The 25,882-nt window shown below is 48.5% G+C and overlaps 1 protein-coding gene across 1 annotated transcript in view; it reads left to right on the top strand.

The window, feature by feature from the left end:
- LOC127585154 (semaphorin-4D-like) overlaps positions 1 to 25,882 on the top strand; it is a 159,133-nt gene that overhangs the window by 125,590 nt on the left and 7,661 nt on the right. The window contains exons 2-4 of the mRNA XM_052042368.1: positions 20,672 to 20,829; positions 24,322 to 24,443; positions 25,634 to 25,812. Of these exons, the coding sequence (XP_051898328.1) occupies positions 20,760 to 20,829; positions 24,322 to 24,443; positions 25,634 to 25,812 (371 nt within the window). The 5' untranslated portion in view covers positions 20,672 to 20,759. The remainder of the gene's footprint in view (positions 1 to 20,671; positions 20,830 to 24,321; positions 24,444 to 25,633; positions 25,813 to 25,882) is intronic.

Consider the following 25,882-nt stretch of genomic DNA (forward strand, 5'->3'; position numbering starts at 1 on the left):
TCCCGGGAGGCCACGCATGGAGATGAGGCAAAGACCCCCAGCGTAGCCACACACTGTGTTGGTTCCCCTCCCTCACTGTCCCCCTCTGCCCTCCCCACCTCCCTCCCCTGATTCCAGGCTCCACCTTCCTCTCCTGTCAGATCCCACCATCTGCAGCCCTCTGTCGCCTCCACCTCTCACCTCTCACCTCCCGGCCTCTGTCGCTGTCTCCACCCATCTGCCTCTCACCCCTCCTCACCTGGATCCACCTATCACCTGCCAGCTCTTGCTCCACCCCTTCCCTCACCTCTTTACACTCACTACCTCCCCTCTATCAGTCCAGATGAAGGGTCCCGACCTGAAACGTCGACTGTCCACTTCCCTCCACAGATGCTGCCCGACCCGCTGGATTCCTCCACCATCTTGTTTCTTGCCCAATACAGGAAACAATTCCGATGAGTGCCGCTGATTGGACAGACCATTGGAAAATTGCAAGTATGAGGAGAGGTGCAGAGAGATAAACTCAGATTGAAATAATTCCTCCCACCCTCCCTCACATCCCCAGATTCCACAAGGTCTCCGGGTTGCTTCAGAGGACTGTCTCCATGGTGACGGCTCTATGGTTGGGAATCGCCATGGGACGGGGAGTGGGTGTATCTGCAGCTGGAGGCTCTTCTCCCATTGGAATCACTTACTCACCATGACGCTGACGGAGGTTGTTCGGCCCATCGTGCCTATGCCAGCTCCCGTCAGAACAAACCCATAGTTTTATTCCCCCCCTCATTTCCCTGTAACCTACCCTCACTCATGACTCGCCCACTGCTACTGTGGCGATGCTGAATTGATTCACATTGTTGGTCACAATGACCACCGGCTGTTCAATCACCTCCAAACCAGCTACTGAAAACGTCTGAACTCCCTGAACGTCTGTTCACTTGAAATACTTTGAACCCTCATCAAGCCCCCACACTCCCAACCCCTCCTGGTCTTGATTCTTGGGAGATCCAGGGAGAAATCCTGTGGAGATTCCCAGTCCCTTTCCACAATTACTAGCACACTAAGATATTTCCTCTTTTTCCCAATTCTGATGAAGGGTCTTTGACTGAAACTTCAACTCAGTTTCTCTCTCCACAGATGCTGCCTGACCTGCTGAGCGTTTCCAGCATTTTCTGTTTTTATTTCAGGTTTCCAAAATCTGCAGCTTTTTCTCATGTTTGAAACTTTTTTACACTGGTTGAAATCTTTAAAGCAGAGAAGAATGTAACAACAACCTGTTAATGAGCCTCAAAATCCACTTGGTGTCTTGCATGAATGTTGTTGAATATTAGTAGAGATGTATTGAATCTGAACTTAATAAATAACTTAATTGCAGAATTAAAAATACGTATTTTCGTCTAAAGTTAATGTCCTGCCGTTTGAATCCACATGTTCACTTGGGCTCAGAGGGAATCGGATGTTTGATGTTTGTTGTTTTAACACTGTTGGCAGCCCTGGGTATATTTTGTGGCCCTGGATCAGTTGTTAACCCATTTGCAAACCCGATGAGTGCCAAACATGACATGAGGGCGGGGTTTCCAGTGGAGAGCCGACACCGACAGTATATCGGGCAACCGGAACACTGGAGGCTGTGACCTGCCAGGAGTCTGATTTGTGGTCAGAGCGAACAGTGAAAACAAAATACAGGAAAGGTGAGGTGAAACTTTTGTAGTTTTAAAAAATTAATGTTTTGGTTCAAAAGACAGAACGCTGGAAAAACTCAGCAGGTCAGGCAGCCTCTGTGGAGGCAAAAGGTGCAAGTTGACATTTCAGGTCGAGACCCTGCATCAGGACTTGACCCAACGCATTGATTTCCACCTGTCGTCTCCACAGATGCTGCCTGACCCGCTGAGTTCTTCCAGCGTTCTGTCTTTTGTCCCAGATTCCAGCATCTGGCGTCTTTTGTGTCTTTAAAGTTTTGGTTCACTTGCAAAGCAGTAAATGTTTTAAAATCAATGGTGGGATGTTGCTTTGACAAAGTCTCTTAAGCCTCCAGGAATGAAAAAGGCCAAAATATAATTCAATGTAATTATGCTTTCAAACATATAACATCAACCAAGAGGAACACTGTTGCTTTGGTCTGAAGACACACTGGATTCCCTCAGTGTGGATCTGTTCACTGGATTGTGTGTGACTGTGTGCGACTGTGTCACATTGCTGAATGTTGTCCAGTACAGGCAGTCCCTGGTAACGAACAGGTTCCATTTTTATACACGTCCTTAAATCGATTTTGTCTGTAAATCAGAAAATGCACAAAAATCACTCAATACAGTGATCATATCACCACAGTTTGTAATGAATGGCATCAAATGCACACAAGACTGATAAGAACGATTACTAAAAGTAGAGAGAGGAAGCTAGTTCTGCCGTTTGCATGTACGCACGTCAGACTTTTGAATTTAATAATATTATGGGAGCTCGATCGTATGTAGGGGTGTCTATAAGTCAGGTGTTTGTCACTTAGGGATGGTTTGTAAAGTGAGAATTAAAGAAAAGGGGTTGTTCTGGGATTATAGTGATCTCAGGAATATGACTAAAAGAGGGTCTGGTTGAATTTGACCCGAGCGCTTTGGGTTGTAGGGCGACCTCTCCCAAAAAGGTTTGGACATAAAATACCCCATCCCCATCACAGTCAATGGACCCATGTGCTGAGCCATCCAGTGGCGTCTCACAGTGAGGAGGAGGGACTCAGCACTGTAATCCCGCCCTCCCAGGCCCCGCCTCCACCAAAGCACCACCTCTTTCTCCTCTCACACCCTGCCCCCCAGCCCACGTATCTCCACGCTAAGCTCCCGCCCCCCTCCCCCCCCCAAGTCCCCAGTGAGCAATGTCGGACACCCAGCTCACCGCTGTAGATATGGTCACCCTGCTGCCTGTTCTCACGTTGCTGAGCCCGGTTGTGGGTTATTCTTCACCCCGGCTCAAACAGGGTGCCCGGGTTGGGAGGAGGCTTAGAGATCGGGTCCCAGGAGGGAATGTCCTGAAAGGGGATAGTGGGAGGGGGATATCGGCAGAGTTTGTCTCTTGCCCCCTTCCCAGTCTCCAGGCAGTCCCTTATCTTTACCAGCTACTCACCAAGGTTTTCCGCTTCCTCTGTCCCTTCAGCAGCACGTCCTGGAAACTGACACTCTGAAGGTGAACGGTTAACCTCTCGACTTCCAACCAGCAGAGCCGCTGCCTCACAGCTCCAGAGAGCCGGGTTCAGTCTCAACCGCGGGTGCTGCCTGTGTGGAGTTTGCACGTTCTCCCTGTGGGTTTCCCCCGGGTGCTCCGGTTTCCTCCCACATCCCAAAGATGTGCGGATCGGTAGGTTAATTGGCTGCTGTCAATTGCCCCCCTAGTGTGTAGGTTAGTGGCAAAAGAGTAAAAGGGAGCTGATGTACGTGTGAGAGAGAATGTTGTGGGGTTACGGAGAAATAAGGGAATGAGACTGATGGGATTGATCTATTGGGAGCCAGCAGGGATTCAGTGGGTCAAATAGCTTCCTGTCTCATGGTACGCAGGTAGTCCTTCCACTAATGACCATTCATAGGAACATGCAGGTCCTTAACTTTTCTGACCTCTGGAGGGAGCACATGCACACGTTTGTCATCTGCCTCAATTGTCCCCAAGACTGAAAAGCCAACCTTATTAGTGGGTGAAGAGTCACATGAGCCAGACTGGTGAGGACAGGAGATTCCCTTCCCGGGAGAACATCAGTGAACCAGTTGGACGTGTATCACAGCCAGTTACTTTCACGGTCACCACAGCTGATACCAGGTTTTTAAGTTCAGATTCATTTAATTACAATCATCTAAATTCCTCAGTCGCTGTGGTGGGATTTGAACTCATGCCTCTGGACCTTTGGATGCTCTGCCCTCTGAACTACTACAGTCTCCCCTTTCTTTGGACCAGGGGCCTGGTCTCAGAAGGAGGACAACCATTTTGGACTGAGGAGAACTTTGCCTGGACTATCCTGCCTCAGCTCCACTTCCAGCCATCGGGTGCAGTCAGAGGTTATCTGGATCCATTTCTGAAGATGGGGGGTGGTGGGGTAAGTGGGCAAGGTACGGGATTGGCCGAGCTCATTGATCGACAGAGCTGGCTTCAGTGGACGAGTAACCTGCTTCTCTTTCACTCGTTATTTAGTGAGCTGCACTCACAGGAGGTTGATGAAGATGGTCTCTTGATCTCTCATTCTGCCTCATCATGGCTCTTGCACCTTATCGTCTGCCTGCACTGCACTTTCTCTGTAACTGTAACACTATATTCTGCATTCTGTTATTGCTTTTCCTTTTGTACTACCCCGATGTACTTATGTATGGAGTGATCTGTCTGGATGACATGTAAACAAAAGCTTTTCACTGTATCTCAGTACATGTGACAATAATAAACCAATTACCGATTATCTGTGACTTGTTATTCCCAACATAAAAGACCGGACAAAGAAAAGTCCTATTCTTCTGTTCTTGGATACTGTCTTTGTATAATATTGGCCACAAGAAATGGGCCTTTTCAGTGAACTTGATTTCGTCGCCTTTAATGAGAAGACTGTAACAAAGCAACAGGCAAGAGTGAATCATCTGGGGTTTGTTGTGTCCGTGGGTTCATTGTGTCTGCGGGGTACATTCTGCGGAGTCAAGCCCAGCTTTTGGTGACAACAGCTGATCTTTCAAAGGATGAATAACCATTGAGGAATTACTTGTGGGGCAGGCCACTGAGACAAGAGTAGCAGCCTCAGAGTGACACGTCTCAGAGATAATGGCCCTCCTAGTGGCCATTCACGCTGTCCTCAACCTCCCACAACAGACCATCACACAAACTCTCAGCCTCCCGAATGCCCAGCAGTGGTGTCCTCAGCTACGGAGGTTCGGAAGTGTGGTTGTTGTTATTGGATCATTAATCAGGAGGCACTGTTGCAGCTGGGAATTTAAATACAGGTAATTAAATCAGGAATTAAATCCAGTAACAGTGAAGCCACATAAATGAAAATCAAAAATTCTGCAGATGCTGAAGATCTGAAACAGAAACAGAAAATGCTGGAAAAATTCTGCAAGTCAGGCAGTTGTGGAAAGAGGAACCGTCAACATTTCGGGTCTGTGACCCTTCATCAGAACTAGGAGAGAGATGCAAGTAGGTTTTCAGTTGGAGGAAAGGAGGGGGAGGGATGTGTAGAACAAAGGGGATGTCTGTGATAGGATGAGTCGAAATGGCTTATTGGGGACAGTTATCAGCGCATTCAGCACCCAGTCCTCTGTAATGAATTGTTTGTGGTTAAGGCGGTGGAAACTTGTGCTGTAGGATATATACAATATAATAGAAAAGACTAGGAAAACTAAACATCTGTGGATAGAGAAACAGTTAATGATCCCACTGAGGGAACATTCATCAGACTACAGGGTTGTCAAGAAACCCACTGGTTCACTACCGCCCTTTGTGAAGGATTCCTCCCACATTCACCACCCTGGCCAGTGTGGGACCCAGACCCACCAATGTGCTCAGCTCAGGGATGAATAATAAATGCTGCCAGTAACTCCCACCCCTCCCAATGGAAGTATAAAGAAAACTTTCCCACATAACGCGGGGGTTACACGCAATGGTTCTCTGCTGTCAGTGCACAACCCAAGTCACACTGTGGGCCAGGGATTGGACTTATCCTATGCTGGCTATGCTACACCAGCACTGCGTTCAACACCGTTCAGTTTCCCAGCAAAAGAAGAATCATGAAATTGGCCAGAACAAGATTTGAAACAGCGCTGGGGTGGTTTCCGTCCTTGCATCTTACTCAGTGGGTCACGAGTTCCAGTCTCACTCCAGGGTCTGGGCTGGTGCTCTGGGGCAGTTCTGAGGGAGTGCTGCACTGTCAGAGAACCATCCCTGCAGCTGAGACATTAAGCTGTGTCTGCTGAATGGTAAAGACACTGGGACTCGGAACCAAACAGATTAGAGGATATAAAAAAGGAGATAGAATGGGGGATAAACACTGAACATGCTGCCACTGTTCGAAAGAAGAAAAGTAAGGTACCAACCTTGGTACCAAGACAGCATCTTGGTAAACCTCTTCTGCACCCCGTCCTGAGCCTTGACATCCTTCCTATAATGGGGCGACCAGAATTGAAGGCAATACACCAGATGTGGCCTAACCAGAGTTTTATAAAGCTGCAGCATGCCATATGCCTTCTTTACCGCCCTATCAACCTGTGCAGCACTTTCAGGGAGCGGTGAACTGGACCCAATATCCCTCTGCTCATCAACACTGTTATAATGGTCTTGCCATTGACATTGTACTGTCTCCAAGGTGCAACACTTCACATTTGCTGCACGTCCACATTGTAATGTAGGACAAAGAAAGCTCCACAGTGTTACTGAGAGAGGGAGCAAAGACCCTGCCTGGGTGTTGGGTGGATCTCTCGTCCTCTTTGTGACAGAGAGAGTGTGTGTAACAGAGAACTCTCTGATCTATGGCTGTTCCCCAGGACACACGCAGAGATGGACATCAAGTGCTGCTGGAAGAGCATGCAACTCAGTGAAAGACACACTTTGTCTTCCGGTACAATGAGATATCCGTAAGGGAATGCTACCAAGTGGCACATTCCAGGCTGCAGGAGTACGTGCTGAGGGATGCACTGAAGCTCGGTGCAGCCCCAAAGGCTCTGTGGGGAAGGACCTCAGTCTAGGCTCCTTCTGCAACTAGACACAGAGGGGCTGAGTCTGAGGTAGAAACTTCCTCAAACACTTGACTTGTATCATCCCAGGAGACCATGTGAGTGACAATGGTGCGCTGTGCACAGAATGTGTGAACACTGCTAATCTATAGAACTGATGACACTGTGAATGTATGGACTAACCGACACTATGAATGCAAAGAGAGCCGCACACTTCTTTTTGTCTGTAGGTATTTTCTATGAATAAAATTTATATTTGAAATGAAAAATAAACAAAAATAGCGGGACTGCGATGAAGTTTCACCAGATGGGTGTTGCCAAGGGAGGGGTTAGACAGTCTGGGTCTCTGATTCTCTGGCTTGGAAGAGTGGAGGTGATCTCATTGACACTGTTCATAGGAGACTTGGCAGGTTAGATGTGGGGATAATGTCTCTGTTGCTGGGAGAGGGTGGGGAGAGTCCTGGATGGGAAGAGGTTGGGGAGAGGTGGGATGGGGAGGGGTGAGTCTGTGGGGTGGGAGGGATGCATGAGGGTTCCATGATTATGTCCAGTGCGGACGGTAAACCTTCTATTACAAAATAAGTACGTTCTCTTCTTCCATCCAACGTTTGACCTTTGGAATGCAGAGAACCAGTTGCAGGACTTGGGACTGGAGTTGGGGGCTTTTCAGACCAGGTGCTTCAGCGAATGCCCCCAACTCCGGACCCTGAGCTCCTCCAGCTGATTTTTTTGGGAGACTTGGGATCCGCAGGGGAAGCCGAGTGCGGGAATGATGCTCTCGGAGTTGTCACTGGTCTCTGTGTGATTTCTGTTGTGATAGGTTCTTGTGGTGAAATGTCTTCATTTCACTTGTCCCATTGCTGTTTGTGATGAAACCCTTCCTGTGTTCATAGTACAAAGAGGAAACACAGGTGACTGATGCAGGGCAAGTAGAAGGTGTTGATTTGATTGCACCATGATATGGAGAGAAACATTTACTGACTGTGGGGGTTTTTGCTGTGTTTTTATTTTCAATGAAATGAAATAAAAATCTCTGTAACCAGCAGAAGAAACAGAAAATCGTCCTCTGGTCAGTGATTGTTTTGAGGACCAGCTGGGTTTATCAGGGAACAGTTATCTGCTGCCTGGGGAACAGATGATCAGGCAGCTGCCTGAGTTTACACTCTGACAGTGCAACCAATCCAGGCAGCAGATTGAGGAAGTAGACAACAAGACCTTCATGTCCTCTTTATGGACACAAGGTGGAGGTGATCATGCTTATTTTTTCATCTCTGAATTTCTCTTTCATAAACAACTCCTTCAAAGTGAAAAATCCATGATAAACACGCTAATTAAATGGGATTTCTATTCATTGAAGAGATGTGGACTTCGCAGGCTAAGCCAGCATTTAATGGCCCATCCCTAGTTACCTCAGAGAAGGTGGTGATGAGCTGCCCTCTTGAACCAATGCAGTCCCTGAGGTGTGGGGACACCCACAATGTTGTTAGGGAGGGGGCTCCAGGATTCCGAGCCAACGACGGTGAAGGAACGGTGATGTATTTCCAAGTCAGGATGGTGCATGGTTTGGAGGGCAACTTCCAGGTAGTGGATTACCCAGGATATATAGCACTGAAGTAGGCCACTTGGCCCATCTAGTCTATGCCAGCACTTATCCTCCATTTGAGCCTCCTCTTCCTTTCTTTCCTCATTTGACCCTCTCTTCCCTCCCCCTCATGCGTTTATCCATCCTGCCCTTCAATACATCTGTACTATCCACCTCAACCTCTGCCTGTGGGGGTGAGGTCCACATCCTCACTGCTCTTTGGGAAGTTCCTTCTGATTCCCTCTCAAAGACCGTCGTATTTTGGCAGCCGTTGATCACGCTCTTTCCCACAGGTGAAAATGTTCTGCTTCTGACAACCCTTCATCTTCTTAACAGCCTCTGTTGTATCAGGCCTCAGCCTTCCTCTCACAAGACAGAAGACGGCATCTGTTCACCCGACTCTCACATTCTAACGATTGATTCACCTGGTACAACAGCTGAGACTCAGTCAGCAACTCTCTCGTCTCCAAGTCAGCAGGTTGTGGACTCCAGGACTCTGCTGATACTTCAGCTGAAAGGGTGTGAACCATCATGGCAGCCATCGTACAGACGAGGTATTAACCCAGAGGAATATCTGGATAGGGACTGGAAAAGGCAGGAGAGTCCCGACAGAGCCAGGAAGCTGCCGAGCCCACTAACCTGGCTCAGGCAAGTTGTGAGGGAGAGTCACTGGAGACTACACACACTTCTCACCTGAGAGAAACACTGAATACAGGGGAACATGAAAAGGATCCTGGACTGAAAGTGTTAACTGTTTCTCTCTCCACAAATGCTGCCTGACCCGCTGAGTGTTTCCAACATTTTCTGTTTTATATTGGATATAGGGGATTTGGTCTGTGTGTGGGCAGTAGTGAAATAAAGGATCCAACGAGATCAAATGCTGAAGATGGTTAGAGATTGGTTATGTTAGAGGCTAGTTAGATCATGAGCTGGTTAAGAGCTGGTTGAGTTAGGGACTGTTTAGAATGGGGGTTGGTGAAAGGCTAATTAGATTAGAGGATGGTTTGGATAAGGAACGGTTAGGTTAGGAGCTGGTTAGTTTAGCACTGATTAGGTTGGGGATGTTCGAGGTTAGGAGCTGGGTAGTTAAGGGATTGATTAGTTTGAGGGATGGTTAGGTTAAGAGCTGGTTAGGTTAGGAGCTGGTTAGTTAGGGGCTGGTAATTAGGGGTTAATTAAGTTAGGGACTGGTAGGATATAGGCTGGTTAGGTCAGGGGTCTAAGTAAGGGCTGGCTGGGTTAGGGTGGTTAAAGGCTAGTTAGATTAGGGGCTAAAACTGGGATTTTTTTTATCTCAGTGTAATCCTTGTTGAACTCTCTCGAGAGGATGTGACCTCTGCTCCTCACAGTGGGTAGTCAGATGATATGGAAATCCTGCACTCTGCCAAGGACTGTCCCCAACTGCATTCTCAATTGTTTGTGTCTCCTGCAGCACAGTTACACATCCTGGCTCACAGCTTCTTATCAGCTGCTGGAAGAACCAAACGGAAACAACAAGCGATAAAAGTGGAATGTGCCAAGTAACTAATACGATTCTAAATATTCACATTTCTGTTATTGCTTCATGACGTCAACATAATTTTAAGTATTAACTGAAAGGTTCTCGGATAGAAGTCATTGGTCAAGTGTTTGGCCCTTGGAATACTACTTCCAAGTTGTTCCATTCCTATGTTCCTTCATCAGAACCCTGCCGTTCCTTCCCTTTCAAACAGAAGGGCATGCTGACAGTAGCACAGCTAAAGCTCAGGGCCAAACTGTGTGAGGCTGCAGCACAGGACTCCCTGTGTACTGAACAGCAGGAACAGCTGCATTTTATGGAGCAAGGTGCACAGGAATGCAAGAAGCTGCAGAGAGCGGTGGACTCTGCCCAATACACCACGGGCAGATCCCTCCCCACCATCGGTGGTATCTACAGGAAGCGCTGCCTCAAGAAGGCAACATCCGTCACCAAGGACCCCCACCATCCGGGCCGTGCCATCTTCTTGCAGCTACCATCGGGCAGGAGGTACAGCAGCCTGAAGTCCCACATCACCAGGTTTAGATTGAGGCATATGTTTAGCAATGTTTCTTTAACATTTAGAAATTCTGTGCTGTGTACTTCACTGCGAAGCAACTGAAAACCAGGAAAACACAGGAACTATGCTTGGGCCGTTTCCCAGAACTCTGAAACTCAACAAGCCACACTTGTGTAGATAATGCACTTTCTGTGTAAGAGCTCAATAAATTATTCCTCTCACAGTTGTTTAAATACGTTGCTGTTCCTCACCAGAGTAACCCTTGGCCACCCTCAGTACAACCACATCGGTGTGTGCTCAGGAACTGCCTGGTGTAAAGGCCCTTCTGCACTTCCAGCTCCAGCTGATACAGTTTCCTGGTGAACACACTGGAAGGGGCTCACTGAATCCAAAGCACATTCCTGTTGACCAGAGGGGCTTTTACCGAGGTCACAGCCAATTACACACTAGAAACCTCCTTATAGTGGGTAACTGTGCAGGGACCATTCCTCATTGCCCTCGAGAAGCCACCTTCTTGAACTACTGTGGTTCTTCTGGGGAAGGTGGAGGTTCCAGGATTTAGATCCAGTGACAATAAAGGAATGGTGTGATGTATTTCCAAGTCAGGATGATGTTGATCGTGTTCACTGACTTGGAGCCACGGGAGAGGTGCAGGCACGGCCAAGGATGGGATGAGGGATCGTTCTGAACTGCTCACACTCACACACCATGTACCCAACATGTGCTCACGGTCCACACCCCCATCTCAACCCCTCCCAGACAAAGGGATCTGGAGGCTATGATTTTACAAATTCAACCACCAAAAGAAATCGGCCCCATGTGCCTCCTCCAGACTTCGGTGGGCTCACGGCTGCAGTCCAGAATCAGGGGTCAAAGTCTCAGAATAAGGGGTCAGCTACTGAGGACTGAGGTGAGAAGAAATGTCTTCATGGAGAGTGATGGGTTGCTGGAGGGGTGGGTGCAGTCCAGTCACTGAGTTCCTTTGAAATGGAGATCGATAGATTTCAGGGTGTTAAGGGAGTCAGTGGATATGGGGATAGTTCAGGACAACTTCGGTGAAGATGTGAGATTACTCGGAACTGCCTTGGTCTCCTGTGTGGCTGCTGCTTCCCCTCCCGGTGGGGCCGGTGTGATGTGTAGGCTTTATCACCTCTGTGAAACTCATTTCAACAGGTTCTTTCAACAATGTCTCTGTTGAAAGATTTCAGTCCGCATAAAGAAATTGCAAACATGAGTTCTTTATTAAAGCAAAGGTCAAGTTTGTAAAGCAGCACACCCTCCACACCTTCCCCTCTCTGCTGGTCACCACCCACTTCCTCATCCCCCCACTGGCTCGCTGTTCCCCACCATCACCACCCCACATAATTTCTGCTCTCTGTCCGCTTCTGTCTCCTCTATCGGTGAAGATGTGAGATTGCTCAGATGCCTTGCTGTGTGGCTGCTGTGACGTGTAGACTTTATCACCTCTGTTTTGCTGTTCAGTGAAGAAGGAGATATGGCTAAACGTACACATGGTGTAGCTGATATTGAACTTACGAAACATGCAACCAACTTCAGTGGTTGCTACAATATAGTGGAAGTCATATCGCCTGGCACGCACAGTTCTTAAAGGTACCCTCACACACATATAGACTACAGTAAGGTGACACTAAATGGCCTTGCCAATGGATACTGTTCCCAATTATTTGCTATCATTAACATTTCTAACTTGTTTTGCTTTGTGAAACAGCAAAGCATATATACTTACTTTGGCCCTTGCACTTTATTTGTCTACCTGCTCTGCAATTTTCTCTGTAACTGTAACACCAAATTCTGCATTGTTTTTCCTTTTGTACTGCCTCGATCTACTTATGTAGGGAATGATCTGTCTGGATGGAATGCAAACAAAAGCTTTTCACTGTGACAACAGAGTACAGGGGTCTTGGTCCCATCTTGCTACATGTGACAATAAAAACCAATTCCAGTTCCTATTCAGTGTAGGACCCAGAGTCTGTAGAGCACAGCCCTACATCAGTGGATGGGACAGGACTGCAGACATTTAATCTGATCCAGTTTTTGTGGGATCACTGACCTGTGGGGCACTGCGAGCACTGAGTGTCAGACTGAACCCTGATGTCAGTCAGCTTTCAGCTCCTTCTACTGGACTAAGCTCTGGTAAAACTGCTCTCATTATTGAGGTGGTTACTGAGGGAGAGTGTTAGTGAAGGGGCAAGAGGTTGAAAGGGAGACGGTCCCGAGGGAAGGAAGGGGTTGGGTAAGGGGAAGTTGGAGGAGGGAGGATGATAGAATCTCAAGTCTACATGACTGCAGTTCCAACTACGTACAAGATAAGACAAGATATCTTTATTAGTCACATGTACATTGAAACACACAGTGAAATGCATTTTTTCGTGTAGAGTGTTCTGGGGGCAGCCCGCAAGTGTCGCTACACTTCCGGCGCCAATGTAGCATGCCCACAACTTCCTAACCCATACGTCTTTGTAATGTGGGAGGAAACCGGACCACCCGGAGGAAACCCACACAGACACGGGGATAACGTATGAACTCCTTAAGGCTTCACACCATCAAGCAACCTGTTTGATTGGCACCTTATCAACACCCTGAATATTTGCTCATTCCACCAATAGCAGTGCTGCAACGTATCTACAAACGCACCAGTTACATCCCCAGGCTGCTCCGACCACACCTCCCAAAGCAGCAAGCTCCCCCACCAACAGGGAAAATGGTAGCAGGTGAATGCCACCATCTGCAGGTTCCCCCTAAACCTGCACACCTTCCTGATTTAGCAATGCATCGCCGTTCTTTCATCGTCACTGGGTCTAACTCCAGAAACTTCCTACCAACAGCTCTGTGGGAGTGCCTTCACTAGAAGGATAAAGAGCCTAGTGCAGTTACTGTAAAAGCTCTGGATGGAAGGGCTGCGTTCTGGAGTCCTGTCACCACTGGACACTGAGGGGCAGGGTCTTGTGTAAGAGCCTCTCAAATGCTTCAGTGGTGCATGGCTGAAAGATCAAACAAGAATGGCGTTGATGCATTGTAAATAGGTTTATTATTGTCACATGTACCGAGGTACAGTAAAGATCTTGTCTCGCATACCATTCATACAGATCAATTCATTACACAGTGCATTGAGGTAGTACAAGGTATGACAATAACAGAATGCAGAATATAGTGTTACAAAGTGCAGTGCAGGTAGACAATAAGGTGCAAGGTCATAACGAGGTAGATAAGAGGTCAAGAGTCCATATTATTGTATTAGGGCACCATTCAATAGCTTTATAACAGCAGGATAAAAGCTGTCCTTAAGCCTGGCGGTACGTGCTTTCAGGTTTTCGTATCTTCTGCCTGGTGGGAGAGGAGAGAAGAGAGAATGACCCGGGTGGGTGGGGTCTTTGATTATGCTGGCTGCTTCACCAAGGCAGCGAGAGGTATAGACAGAGTCCATGGAAGGGAGGCTGGTTTCTGTGACGCACTGAGCTGGGTCTACAACTCTCTGCAGTATCTTGCGGTCTTGGGCAGAGCAGTTGCCGTGCCAAGCCGTGATGCATCCGGATAGGATGCTTTCTATAGTGCATCAATAAAAATTAGTGAGTGTCAAAGGGGCCATGCCAAATTTCTTTAGCCTCCTGAGGGAGTAGAGGCGCTGGTGAGCTTTCTTGGCCGTGGCATCTACGTGGTTGGACCAGGACAGGCTATTGGTGATGTTCACTCCCAGGAACTTGAAGCTCTCAACCCTCTCGACCTTGGAAGAGAATATATTGAATTGACAGTACAGTGAGTGTAGAGAAACAGATGCACCACTTGTATTTAAAATATATATTATGAATAAAGTATATTTATTGAAATAACAAGAAGTTGTTCCTTCATCTCTTTTCTTGCCAGTCCCGGGATGTGAAGCCACATCCCGGGCAGTGAATCTCCGTGGGAGGTAGATGGGGCGGGGTGGGGCGGGCTCAGAGAAGTGATCCCGCCCCTGGGCCATGCCCCCAGCCCACCGTCCTAAAGAAATAAAGGACTGCAGATGCTGGAATCTAGATGAAAAACACGGTGATGCTGGAGGAACTCAGCAGGCGGTCAACTTTTCGGGTCAGGACCCTTCTTCAGGACTGAAGATAGGAAAACTGGAAGCCCAATATGTAGGAGGGAAAAGCAGAGCAGTGATAGGTGGACAAAAGGGGGGACGCAGGGTGGGCACAAGGTGGTGATAGGTAGATGCAGGTAAGAGATGGTGATAAGCCAGTGTGGGGGAGGAGGGGAGAGCAGATCCACCAGGGATGGGTCAAAGGTAAGAAGAGAGAGGAAAAAGAGGCTAGGAAAGGGAAGAAGCATGCTGGGGGGGGGGTTGGGTTTGGGGAAAGGGGGTGGGGATTACCTAAAGTGGGAGAATTCAATGTTCATGCTGTTCGGCTGCAAGGTTCCAAGATGGAAAATGAGGTGCTGTTCCTCCAGTTTGCGCTTGGAATTCTCCTGGCATTGGAGGAGGCCAAGGACTGACATATCAGTGATAGTGTGGGAGGGGGAGTTGAAGTGACTGGCAACGGGGAGATGCAGATCGCGGTTACGGAGCGCGGGTGAAACGGTCACCTAGTCTGCGTTTGGTCTCACCTATATAGAAGAGGCCAAACAGAGCAACTTGGTGGTGGGGTCCCGTTGGAGATGGCGGAAGGGGCAAAGAATGACGTGTTGGATACGTAGGCTGGTGGGATGAAATGTGAGGACAAGGGGGACCCTATCCCTGTTGGGTCTGGGAGGGGTGGGGGTGAGAGCGGAGGTGCGGGAAATGGCAGAGATGTGGGTGCGAGCTCTCTCGACCACAGTCAGGGGGAAGACAGTTAGAAAAGAAGTTGGACATCTCGGATGTCCTGGAGTGGAAAGCCTCATCATGAGAGACTTAGTGATGGGGTCCCATTGGAGATGGCGGAAGTGGCGGAGAATGATACTTGGTGATGGGTCCCGTTGGAGACCCACTCCTTTCTGCCTTTCACAGGGACTGCTCTCTCCGCGACTCCCTAGTTCACTCCACCCCCCCCCCCAACCCATCCCGCTCGCACCCCGGGAACTTCCACTGCCCCGGCCATAGGTGCAACACCTGCCCCTACACCACCTCCATCCAGGGACCCAAAGAGTATTTTCAGGTGAGACAGAGATTCACCTGCACCTCCCTTAATATCATCTACTGCATTCGGTGCTCCGAGTGTGGCCTCCTCTACATCCGTGAGACCAAATGCAGACTAGGTGACTGTTTCGCAGAACACCTGCGCTCTGTCCGTAACCGCGATCTGCATCTCCCTGTTGCCAGTCACTTCAACACCCCCTCCCACTGATATGTCAGTCCTCGGCCTCCTCCACTGCCAGGAGAATTCCAAGCGCAAACTGGAGGAACAGCGCCTCATTTTCCGTCTTGTAACCTTGCAGCCTAACGGCACGAACATTGAATTCTCCCACTTTAGGTAATCCCCACACCCCTCCACCCCTGCCCCAACCATGCCTCTTCCCTTTCCTAGCCTATCTCTCTTTTGTCTACCCCCCTTTTTAACTCCTTACTTTTGACCCATCACCCCTGCAATGAGGAACAGCACCTCATTTTCCGTCTTGGAACCTTGCAGCCTAACAGCATGAACATTGAGTTCTCCCACTTTAGGTAACCCCACCCAACCATGCTTCTTCACCTTGCTAGCCTCTTTTCCCTCTCTCTTCTTACCTTTGACCTATCGGCCCCCACCCCGATCTGCTCCCCCTCCTCCCCGCACCTGCCTATCACCACCTCTTACCTGCACCTACCTATCACCACCCTGTGCCCACCCCACCTCCCCTCTTCTGCCCACCTATCACTGCTCAGCTTTTCCCTCCTATATATTGGGCTTCCCCCTTTCCCTAACTTCAATCTTGAAGAAGGGTCCTGACCTGTTGATCGCCTGCGTTTCTCCACCGATGCTGCCCGGTCCGCTGAGTTCCTCCAGCATCATCGTGTTGTTTAATCTGGTGTCGTAGCTGCCCCGCCCCCCTCCCCGGTCTGAGACCTCAACTGGCAGCGAGCAGTGTCGGACGCTCGGCTCACCGCTGTAGATATGGTCGCCCTGCTGCCTGTTCTCCTTGTGTTGCTGAGCCCGGTTGCGGGTAATTCTTCACCCCGGCTCAAACTGGACCTGAGCGGTGAGTCGGAGCGGAGTGGGGGGAGTGGCGGGGACGGGAGTCCTGGGTCCCGGGGGTGCGAGGGTGTCTCTGGTCTGTACTAGGGGCAGACTGCACACTTCTCCAGGCAATTACCGTGAACTCTTCTCCTTTACTTCCAGCCAGTTCTTTTTCCTCAGGCAGCACTTTGGGTCAAATTTGTCTTTGGAACCAGCCGACGTGATTAAACTGCAAGGGATGCAGAAAAGATTCCGCAGTATGTTGCCTGGACTGGAGGGCCTGAATTATAAAAAGAGATTGAATGGGTTGGGACTGTTTTCCCTGGAGCAAAAGAAGCCGAAAGGTGACAGGACAGAGGTATATTGAATAATGAGGGGGATTGAGGGAGATGGTCTGTTTTCCATGGTAGGGTGAATAAAACTAGACTGCAAAGGTTTAAGGTGAGAGAGAGCAGGTTTAAAGGAAAAGGGCAGGCACGGTAGTGTAGGGGTTAGTGTAACGCTATTACAGCGCCAACGACCGGGGTTCAATTCCCACTGCTGTCTGTAAGGAGTTTGTACGTTCTCCCCGTGTCTGCGTGGGTTTTCCTCCGGGTGCTCTAGTTTTCCTCCCACATTCCCAAAGACCGTACGGGTTAGGAAGTTGTGGACATGTTTTTTGCTGGCGCTGGACAGCGTGGCGACACATGCGGGCTGCCCCCAGAACACTCTACACAAATGACGCATTTCACTGTGTGTTTGATGTACATGTGACTGATAAAGATATCTTATCTTAAATGTGAGGCGTATATTTTTCACACAAAGTGTCGTTTGTATCCAATGAGCTGCCGGAGGACATGGTGGAGCCAGCAACAGTAACAACGTTTAGGATGCATTTTGACGGGTATTTGAATGAGCAGGGTGTGGAGGGATATGGAATTAATGCAGGCAGTGGATTAGTATAGACGGACATGATGGTCGGCATGGACACAGTGGGCCGAAGGGGCCTGTTTCTCTGTTGTGCAAATCTGACCCTTTATATTTTTGGGTAAGTTAAGTAACCAAAGTAATCGTGCCTCCTCTGTACCTTCACAGATGAAATTCAAGATCGGGCTGTGTTAACCAAGCTGAAGAATTTGCCACCACTCTCCGTGAGGGAAACACTGTTTACGTTGGTGGAAATGGAGCCCTTTATCGCATAAGCTTTGTCTCGCACACATCAGAAACGGTACGGTAGAACCAAGTGAATTCTCCCACTTTAAGTAATACCCACCCCCTTCCCCAGAAACCACCACCCCCCCCACCACCACCACCACCACCATGCTTCTCATCTTCCCTTTTCATGCCTTTTTTTTCAACACTTTTTTTTTCCTTTCTCTCCTTACCTTTGACCCATCCCCCAGTGGATCTGCTCTCCCCTCCTCCCCCGCACCTGCCTATCACTATCTCTTACTTGCATCTACCTATCACCACCCTGTACCCACCCCACCTCCCCTCTTTTGTCCACCTATCACTGCTCTGCTTTTCCCTCCTATATATTGGGCTTCCCCTTTTCCTATCTTCAGTGCTGAAGAAGGGTCCTGACCCGAAACGTTGACCGCCTGCTTTTCTCCACGGATGCTGCCTGGCCTGCTGAGTCCCTCCAGCATCATCATGTTTTTCATCTAGATTCCAGCATCTGCAGTCCTTTGTTTCTATGGTAGAACCAACTTATTGGGAATAATATTTCAAGTCTGATCTCAGGGGAGGCCAGTAGAATTAAAGAAAGAAAAAATATTCCATCGATTTTGCAATAGAGGACTTTTTCTTTTGGTTTCTTGATTCTTGCTTTCTCAATTCTTGCCCATGCATGGCTTTCTCAATGGCTGTAGATCCACTGAAAAGTATGAAATATTTCTTTCAACATTTACTCTTGTTTGTTCACTCCGCTGTTCCATCTAGTTTCTCGATCCATTTTTGCCATCTTGTCCCTCACGTCTTTCTAAGGGACCAGTGTCTGAAGTAGTGAGAATGTCCCTGGAATATCTCCACGAATGGCTTTACCACACTAGTCCTCAAAGGACCACAGTAGGAAAAGTCTTGGATGAATTCAGTAAGAATAACTCAGTCATTGAGTTGTACAGCACAGAACATCTTATAATGATAGAAAGGAGGAGTGAAATCAGCTCTGTCACCTGTTTGTACAAATGGGGATTGTCCAGCAGTGGTCATGGTTCCTGTCTCTTCACCCTACAGATCAATGTACCTGGTGTTTCTAAAGAATGCCGAGGAAACAATGCGGTGAGTTCTGCTCTGGAATTACTTTCAGTTCATTCATTTGTTCAAACTCTGCAGGGCTGTAATATACCAGCACCAGGCTCAAAGATGATCCTGACTCAAGTATTTACCCTCTGTAGCTGTTTTCTTGAATGTGTATTTGTCATTAAACTTCTCGGGACCAAACCATCTTCCAAACGGAGCCAACAGTTTTACGAAGTCACTGAGCTGTGACGTGGCTCCTGGAATTTCCTCTCCTGGTGACCCTGTGTTGCCAAGGCAGTTACTGATTGACTGTTTCAATTATAACTCTGGACCTGGGATAAAAACCCATCAAGTTATGTGAGCTGCAATCTCAGCACTGAGGACAGGGTCTTACCTGCCAAAGTCCTGCAGTGCTGCTCCCTCTGGAGATTCTGATGTTGGTAGAGGACACTTTCTCTGTGTGGGACTGGTGGCCACGTCTGTCTCTAGTGCTTTCTCAGTGCCCAGGGACTCTGCAACATTAGACCTTCAGCTCATTGGTTTTGGGAAGGATGTTACATCTGTTCCCTCCAGAGTCCCTCTGAAATACCAGGCTGCATCTCCAGCAACCCTCTCCACCCCTTAGTGAGGTGGTTCCTCCTTCTCTTTCCTCTCAGCCTGATGGCCAAGGAGATGGTGTCACCATTCTACAGGGAGATACCTCATCTCCACCCCAAACAAACCTCAGCCTATCCCCAGCCCTCGCTCCTCTTGGAGTTGGTGTTGGTCGTGGAGCTGTGATGTTTAGCTTTTCATGTATTGGAAACACCTTGTGAATGATGTCTCTTTTACTGGGTATCAGGAGCCTGGTTTCTTTGAGTGAGTGTTTAAACATTCAAATCCTTTATTTTCCAGAGTCCCTGTGGGAATTATATCATGATCTTGCACAAGTTCAATGAAACTCATTTCATTCTGTGTGGAACCAATTGGATGAGCCCACAGTGTTGGCTGCTTGTAAGTAACTGTGGACAAATTCTTTAACATATTCACTAGAATCGTGCCTTTCACCATGAAGGTTGGGGAAGGCAGGGGGAAACAGAGCGGGAACAATTTTAGCCTTGTCTGGTGGTGTGCAGCAGCTGATATTAGACCACCTGCCTGCTGTGTGCATATCCCTGGAGGTCGGAGTGCCCAATGGACGGCTACCCAAATCTAGTTTGTTCTACACAGTCTCCTGGAGTTGGGGTGAACCTCCCCAGTGACACCCTCTGGTGCAGAGAATTCCACTGATTCAACACCTACACACCTCAGGTTTAAGTGACTGCCCCCTGACCTTGTAAGCACACCCCCTCCTTCGTGATTCTGCCACTGGTGGGAACGTTCTCCCTCTGGAGTCACTGTGAATCTCCCAGTCCAAAACCCGCAGTGTGGTAATGGAGATCCCGTGAAATGACACCACTTTGTTGCAATGTTAATGTGTGGGAAACAGTGTTCCCCCTTCAACAGTGCAAGTTGAACAATTCCGTTGATGTGGTCTCTGAAATGCCTGGTACCTGTCCGAGAAGGAGCTGAACTGTAACAAGGACTATTTCATCTCTCACTGACTGTGGGGACTGTGCTGTTTCTGTGTAAACTGATTTCAGGTGAAATGTGTTCAGAGGCAGGAAAGTGTGGGATAAAACCTGGGGATTTGTGGCAGAGATGAAATGAGTTCACCATTTACCATCCTGGTCACTGTATAAAGATACAGAGAGACCCTGCAGCATTAATTTCACAGGATCACAAAGGCTGCAGCATGGAAGGAGGCCATTTGGCCCATTGAGTGCATGACTGCTGTTTGCATATCAGGAATAATCTTTTCCTCCTTTACTGTATGTCCATTACAAGAGAGAAATCCATTAATTTTAAAAGGTAAAACTACTGACCAACTTTCTTTTACAGTTTAACAATGAATTGAATGCATTTGTCACTGGGAATAAGCTTGTCTTGGGACCACGTGTCTGCCCGAAGACTCCACAACAAGGCTTTGCTTCATTGGTTTGTCGGTAGGTCCTCCCTGCAGTTTCAATTCACATTATATTGGAGGTCTAGGACCAGTTCACTCAGTGTGTGTGCACTTTTACCTCTCTTTACAGAGGAAAGACTCTATTCTACAGCATCTGATGGAGACAAAATGCGCCTGACAGGTTACAGGAAGGGTGATGACCCCTCAAGTTTAAAGTCTGAGGAGAAATGGATGAAAGGTAAGTGTGACATTCCCTTCTCCCGCTCGTCCTGCATAGATCTCTTCCCTACAAATTCTTCACTGTGTGACGTGAAGTATTGATTTTTGTATCACTCTTTCTTCCTTGAATCCCTCCTCTTAGAAATCACCGTGACTGTTTCCACAAGTGTCACCAGTTTTGGCTCAGGGTCTGAAATTTCCCCTCCATGGAGCCCAAGGCCCATGGAATACCTGACCCCTTCCACCCTGTCACCCTCTTGGCTGAGCTCGGGGGTCTCAGCATGAACTGGAAATTGAACTTCCTATCCCTCAGTAGCACACCAGATAATGCACTTTCTCACATTATCACCACATCATTCACAGAGAACTGGCTCAGCATCGCACCCATTTCACTGTAAAACAAACACGATGCCCAGTGATGACCTAAGGCCTTACACCTTGGGATGCCTCACATGCATCTGACCCTACCTTGGGTCCTGCCATTTTGCAGGCATTCCTGATGGCTGCCTATGAGAGCCACCAATTTCCTTACACCGGTCCAGAGGGACCCGGTGCTTGTTTACGGCCCTCTCACCGCAACTGGATGGCACTGAGTGGAGCAGGGGCCAGGGGTTTTCATCAACTGCAGCAGCTCCCAACTAAAGGGGAACTCCCTGTGGGGCCACGGGAAGCGGGGACACTCCCCCAACTCGGGTCATCGAGGTCACACCCCACTCCACACTGTCCATCCAAACGTCATCTGCACCTTCTTGGGATGTCCCAGTTCAGCAAGGCACAATTGCACCAACTGTCCTGCAGTTAGGAACTCCGTGCGTGTAAACACAACTAACCTTGAAGACCAATTGTGGGTTCAGCTGGGGCTCATGCTGGTGAGTTTCTACACCAGGATCTTGCTGGGCTGCTGCCATTGGTCAGAGTTGCCCATCACTGACTGCAGGTATCAGATAAAATTTCTTTATTAGTCACATGTACATCAGAACACACAGTGAAATACATCTTTGCGTAGAGTGTTCTGGGGGTAGCCCGCAAGTGTCGCCACGCTTCTGGTGCCAACATAGCGTGCCCACAACTTCCTAACCCGTACATCTTTTGAATGTGGGAGGAAACCGGAGCACCCGGAGGAAACCCACGCAGACACAGGGAGGACGTACAAATCCCTTACAGACAGTGGCCAGAATTGATCCCGGCGCTGTAATAACGTTACGCTAACTGCTACACTACTGTGCCTGCCTGCTACAAATAGACAAAGTGAGGAGACGTGATGTTGGTTGTACCCTTTGCTGGAGGTGGCGACACAACATGCAAGTAATTTGTTGTATCCTGTGAGTTTGAGGGTAAAATCGTGCATCTTTCTTCTACAGCAGTGGAAACCTTTCTTTCCGGTGGCCAGATTCCAGTCAAACATTCCCGATGCGGTGTGTTTGGTGAATAAGGTGTGATGAGTTGTACCAGTGCCTTCTGTACAACATTGCCAACGTCACAGCAAGCTGGTGCTCCCTGCTAATGAACATTCAACTTAGGAGCAGGAGTCGGCCCCTCGAACCTGCTCCACCATTCATTGTCAGGGTCCATCTGATTGTAAAGTGAACCACACCTTCCTCCCTGTGCCTGGTTACCTTTCAAGAATCTGTCTATAAGACCATAAGACATAGGAGCAGAATTAGGCTATTCGGCCCATCAAGTCTGCTCTGCCATTCGATCATGGCTGATTTATTTTTCCCTCTCAACCCCATTCTCCTGCCTCTCCCTGCAACATTTGATGTGCTTATTAATCAAGCCTACCTCTACCTTGGAAGTATTCAAAGACTCTGCTTCCACCACCCTTTGTGGAAAAGAGTTCCAAAGACTCGGAGCCCTTTCAGAGAAAATATTTTGCTTCATCTTTATCTTCAATGGGTGATCCTTTATTTTAAGTGGCAGCCCCCAGTTCTGTATCAGTCGATTCGCAGATTCTGCAGGGTTGGAGAGCTACAGGTGGCTCACAACTTGGCCCCTTCCTCAGACTGGAGAACTTCTTCCTTCTCTGTTCCCGTGACATCCATACGGAGGAGACTGTTCACTCTGTGTCACACTTGCTGTACATTTTCCCTGAGAGGAGGACTCCCTCTGTGACAAAAATGGAATTATGCTTCAGGGAACACATTTGTCATCATCATTACCAGCACTTTGTCCTTGAGAGCACGCCATCTTTCTCACATTATCACCACAGCATTGGATATTGCAGGGGAACCTTTGAGAACTACTGCGTTCTGTGTGAAGTCCTGATGAAGGGTCTCGGCCCGAAACGTCAACTGTTTATTTTCCTCCACAGATGCTGCCTGACCTGCTGAGTTCCTCCAGCATTTTGTGTGTGTTGTTCCAGATTCCAACATCTGCAGAATTTCCTGTGTCTGCACTCTGTGTGGTGCTGTGGGGGATGGGGTGGATTCCACCCCTTTCTCCAAGTCACATCAACTGCAGCTGACTTCCAATGGTAGCTCCTGGAAATATTGACAGGGACTGGGTACCTGGGCTGTTCCCTGTCCTTGTAGCAGGAATTGAAACACATTGTCTCCTGTGGCTGATGTACTGACAAGGAACTGCTTTGCCCCAGTTCCTCCCACTAAGAAGAAGCTGACTATCTGTAAACCCACATTTATGGACAAAGAGTTTCTATTTGCTTGGGCTGTGGTACCAAACCTGAGCCAATCAAGGCTCAACTGTTGAAGGCTTCAGATGGTTCAATGCCATGCAGCAGTGTCTTTGCGGGAATCTGAGCCGTGAGGATTGGCATTGGACTTGAATCCCACACGGGGAGACCAGACACTCTGTCATCTCGCAAGAACTCCTTCATTCATGGTGTGACAACAGGTCACATGGGAGACTTCCACCACAGAGAGAGTATGAACTCACTTGGGTGGTGGGGGGGGGGGGGGGGGGGCGGGGAAGGGTGAAGATTTTCCTGGATTTTGGTGGGTTGTGTGACAACAGGACATCAGAACATCTGGAGCTTCAAACATTGATAATGTATGGGATGTTATCAGCACTCTGTAAATGGCATTATGTCACACTCCAGAGATGTCAGTAAGAAACTGAGGTCAAGGCTCAGTGGAGGAGCTGTGGTGTGGGAGGTCCCGTCTTCAACCTCACCCCTTGGGTAGAGGAAGGAAGTCCCATGGTGCCACTTTGAAGAAGATGGGATTTCTCCCAAGTGTCCGAAACAGACCACCCACTCATTAACCAGGTTGCTGTTTGTGGGAGCTTGCTGTGCACAAATTGGTTGTCGCATTTCCTATGCCACAACAACAAGAACACATCAATGAGTAATTGGTTAGCTGTAAAGCATCTTGGGATGTTCCATGTGCATAAAAAGTGCTATATAAATGCAATTTTTTGTCACAAACTCCTGGCGCTCCTCCATTTCCTGATCCTTCGGTTTCCAGTTCACCGTGAGCTCCCTGATCCGTACCAGACCCTCCTCCCACAGCCTTCACTTTATCGATCACCTGTAATCCCACTTCCTTCCCTTCAGATCCCAGGTTTGTGGGACTGTCTCTGGTGGACGACCTGATTTACATGTTCTTCAGAGAAAGGAATGCACAGGAGAACCCGGATATTGACCCGTGGATTTCACGGATTGGCCGAGTGTGTAAGGTGGGTGTGTCCCATGGGCCATGATTGGATTTGCTGCTGCATCCAGTTGGATTGTTATCCCATCACTGGGAAGCTTCCTTCCCCCTCTCGCCATGTTTCTCTGGGAGGTGAGCGGACGGCACGGTTGGTCACCAAGGGTCTGTTGCCCCCTTGGTACAAGCTGCAGGTCCAGAGCCCAGTGTTGGGGAGGGTTCATCCCCCTGCCCAGGGACACTGCTGATATCGCAGGCTGTCCCTCGTTTTCTGATTGAAACCACGCAGACAGTTCACTGTATTTCTATAAAGGTTGAAGGTATTTAAATCCATCTCTTTGACCCCAGACCTGTTGCAGCCTGCCTGCTGTTCACAGCCTTCTGCACCCCTTAACCTGATGCAGGGTTTTAACCCAAAACATTGACGTATACCTTTGCCTCCACGGATGCTGCTTGAACCATGGGTTCTTCCAGCATTTGTTTATTGTAACTCCCAACTCAGTCTGAGTCACTCGAGTATTAACCCTGACCAATGTTCTTGCTTTAACCTCCTGGGATCACAACCACTTGTAGAACCATCTTCCTCGCTGAGGTCAACCAAGCCAGCAAGAACGGAGCCCAGAAAGTCCCATTGCCTAAACCTGCTAAGCCAATAGGCAACTAGTAACTAACTCCTACTAAAAACTCTTTGGCCTCCTCCAAGTTGGAATCTTTGACCAAGCTTTCGTTGTGCAACTTTGCCATTAAAAGGTGCAGTTCAAACTACATCATTGTTGCTGATCATCAAAAAGGCTGCAGATGCTGGAAATCTGAAATGAAAACAGAAAATCTGGTAATACTCAGCAGGTCAGGCAGCACTGATGGAGAGAGAACAGGCAGGTTACCGAAGCTGGAGAATTTGATAGAGTCCGAGTCGGGTAACTCCCTTTTACTGCCTGTATCAGACCTGGCCACTTCTACTGTAAGTTAGTCTTCTGTGAGTTTCTGTCCACACATTGCTGTGGAACACCGTGCCTTATCATAAGACTCTTACCCGCAGACTCGATCAATACCTCGTATTTGCTCAGTGTAGTCACCCCAGGGTTTAAGGTGGTTCACCATGTTCAGTCATTGTGACCACAGGTTCTAGGCACGTGACAGTAGGCAACTTTCCATTTCCACTGTTCATGAGTTAGCTGTGCATGTGATGGGAGGTTACAGGTTCCGATCTCTTCACAGAATGACCAAGGTGGATCCAGACAACGACTGCTGACTAAGTGGACGACCTTTCTGAAAGCCCGACTGCTCTGTAACAACCCTGTTGACAACGTCCATTTTAACAGAATTGAAGATGCCTTTATTTACAAGTTTCCCCATGACAGTGAAGCGAGAGTGTATGGAGTTTTTAGCAGCAATTGGTGAGTCCACAGGAACTGCAGGACATGTTGAACATGTAATGATTGAGAGAGAGCATTGGATTTCATAGCT

This window comes from Pristis pectinata, chromosome 32 (assembly GCF_009764475.1).
Source record: "Pristis pectinata isolate sPriPec2 chromosome 32, sPriPec2.1.pri, whole genome shotgun sequence".
Lineage (NCBI taxonomy): Eukaryota > Metazoa > Chordata > Chondrichthyes > Rhinopristiformes > Pristidae > Pristis > Pristis pectinata.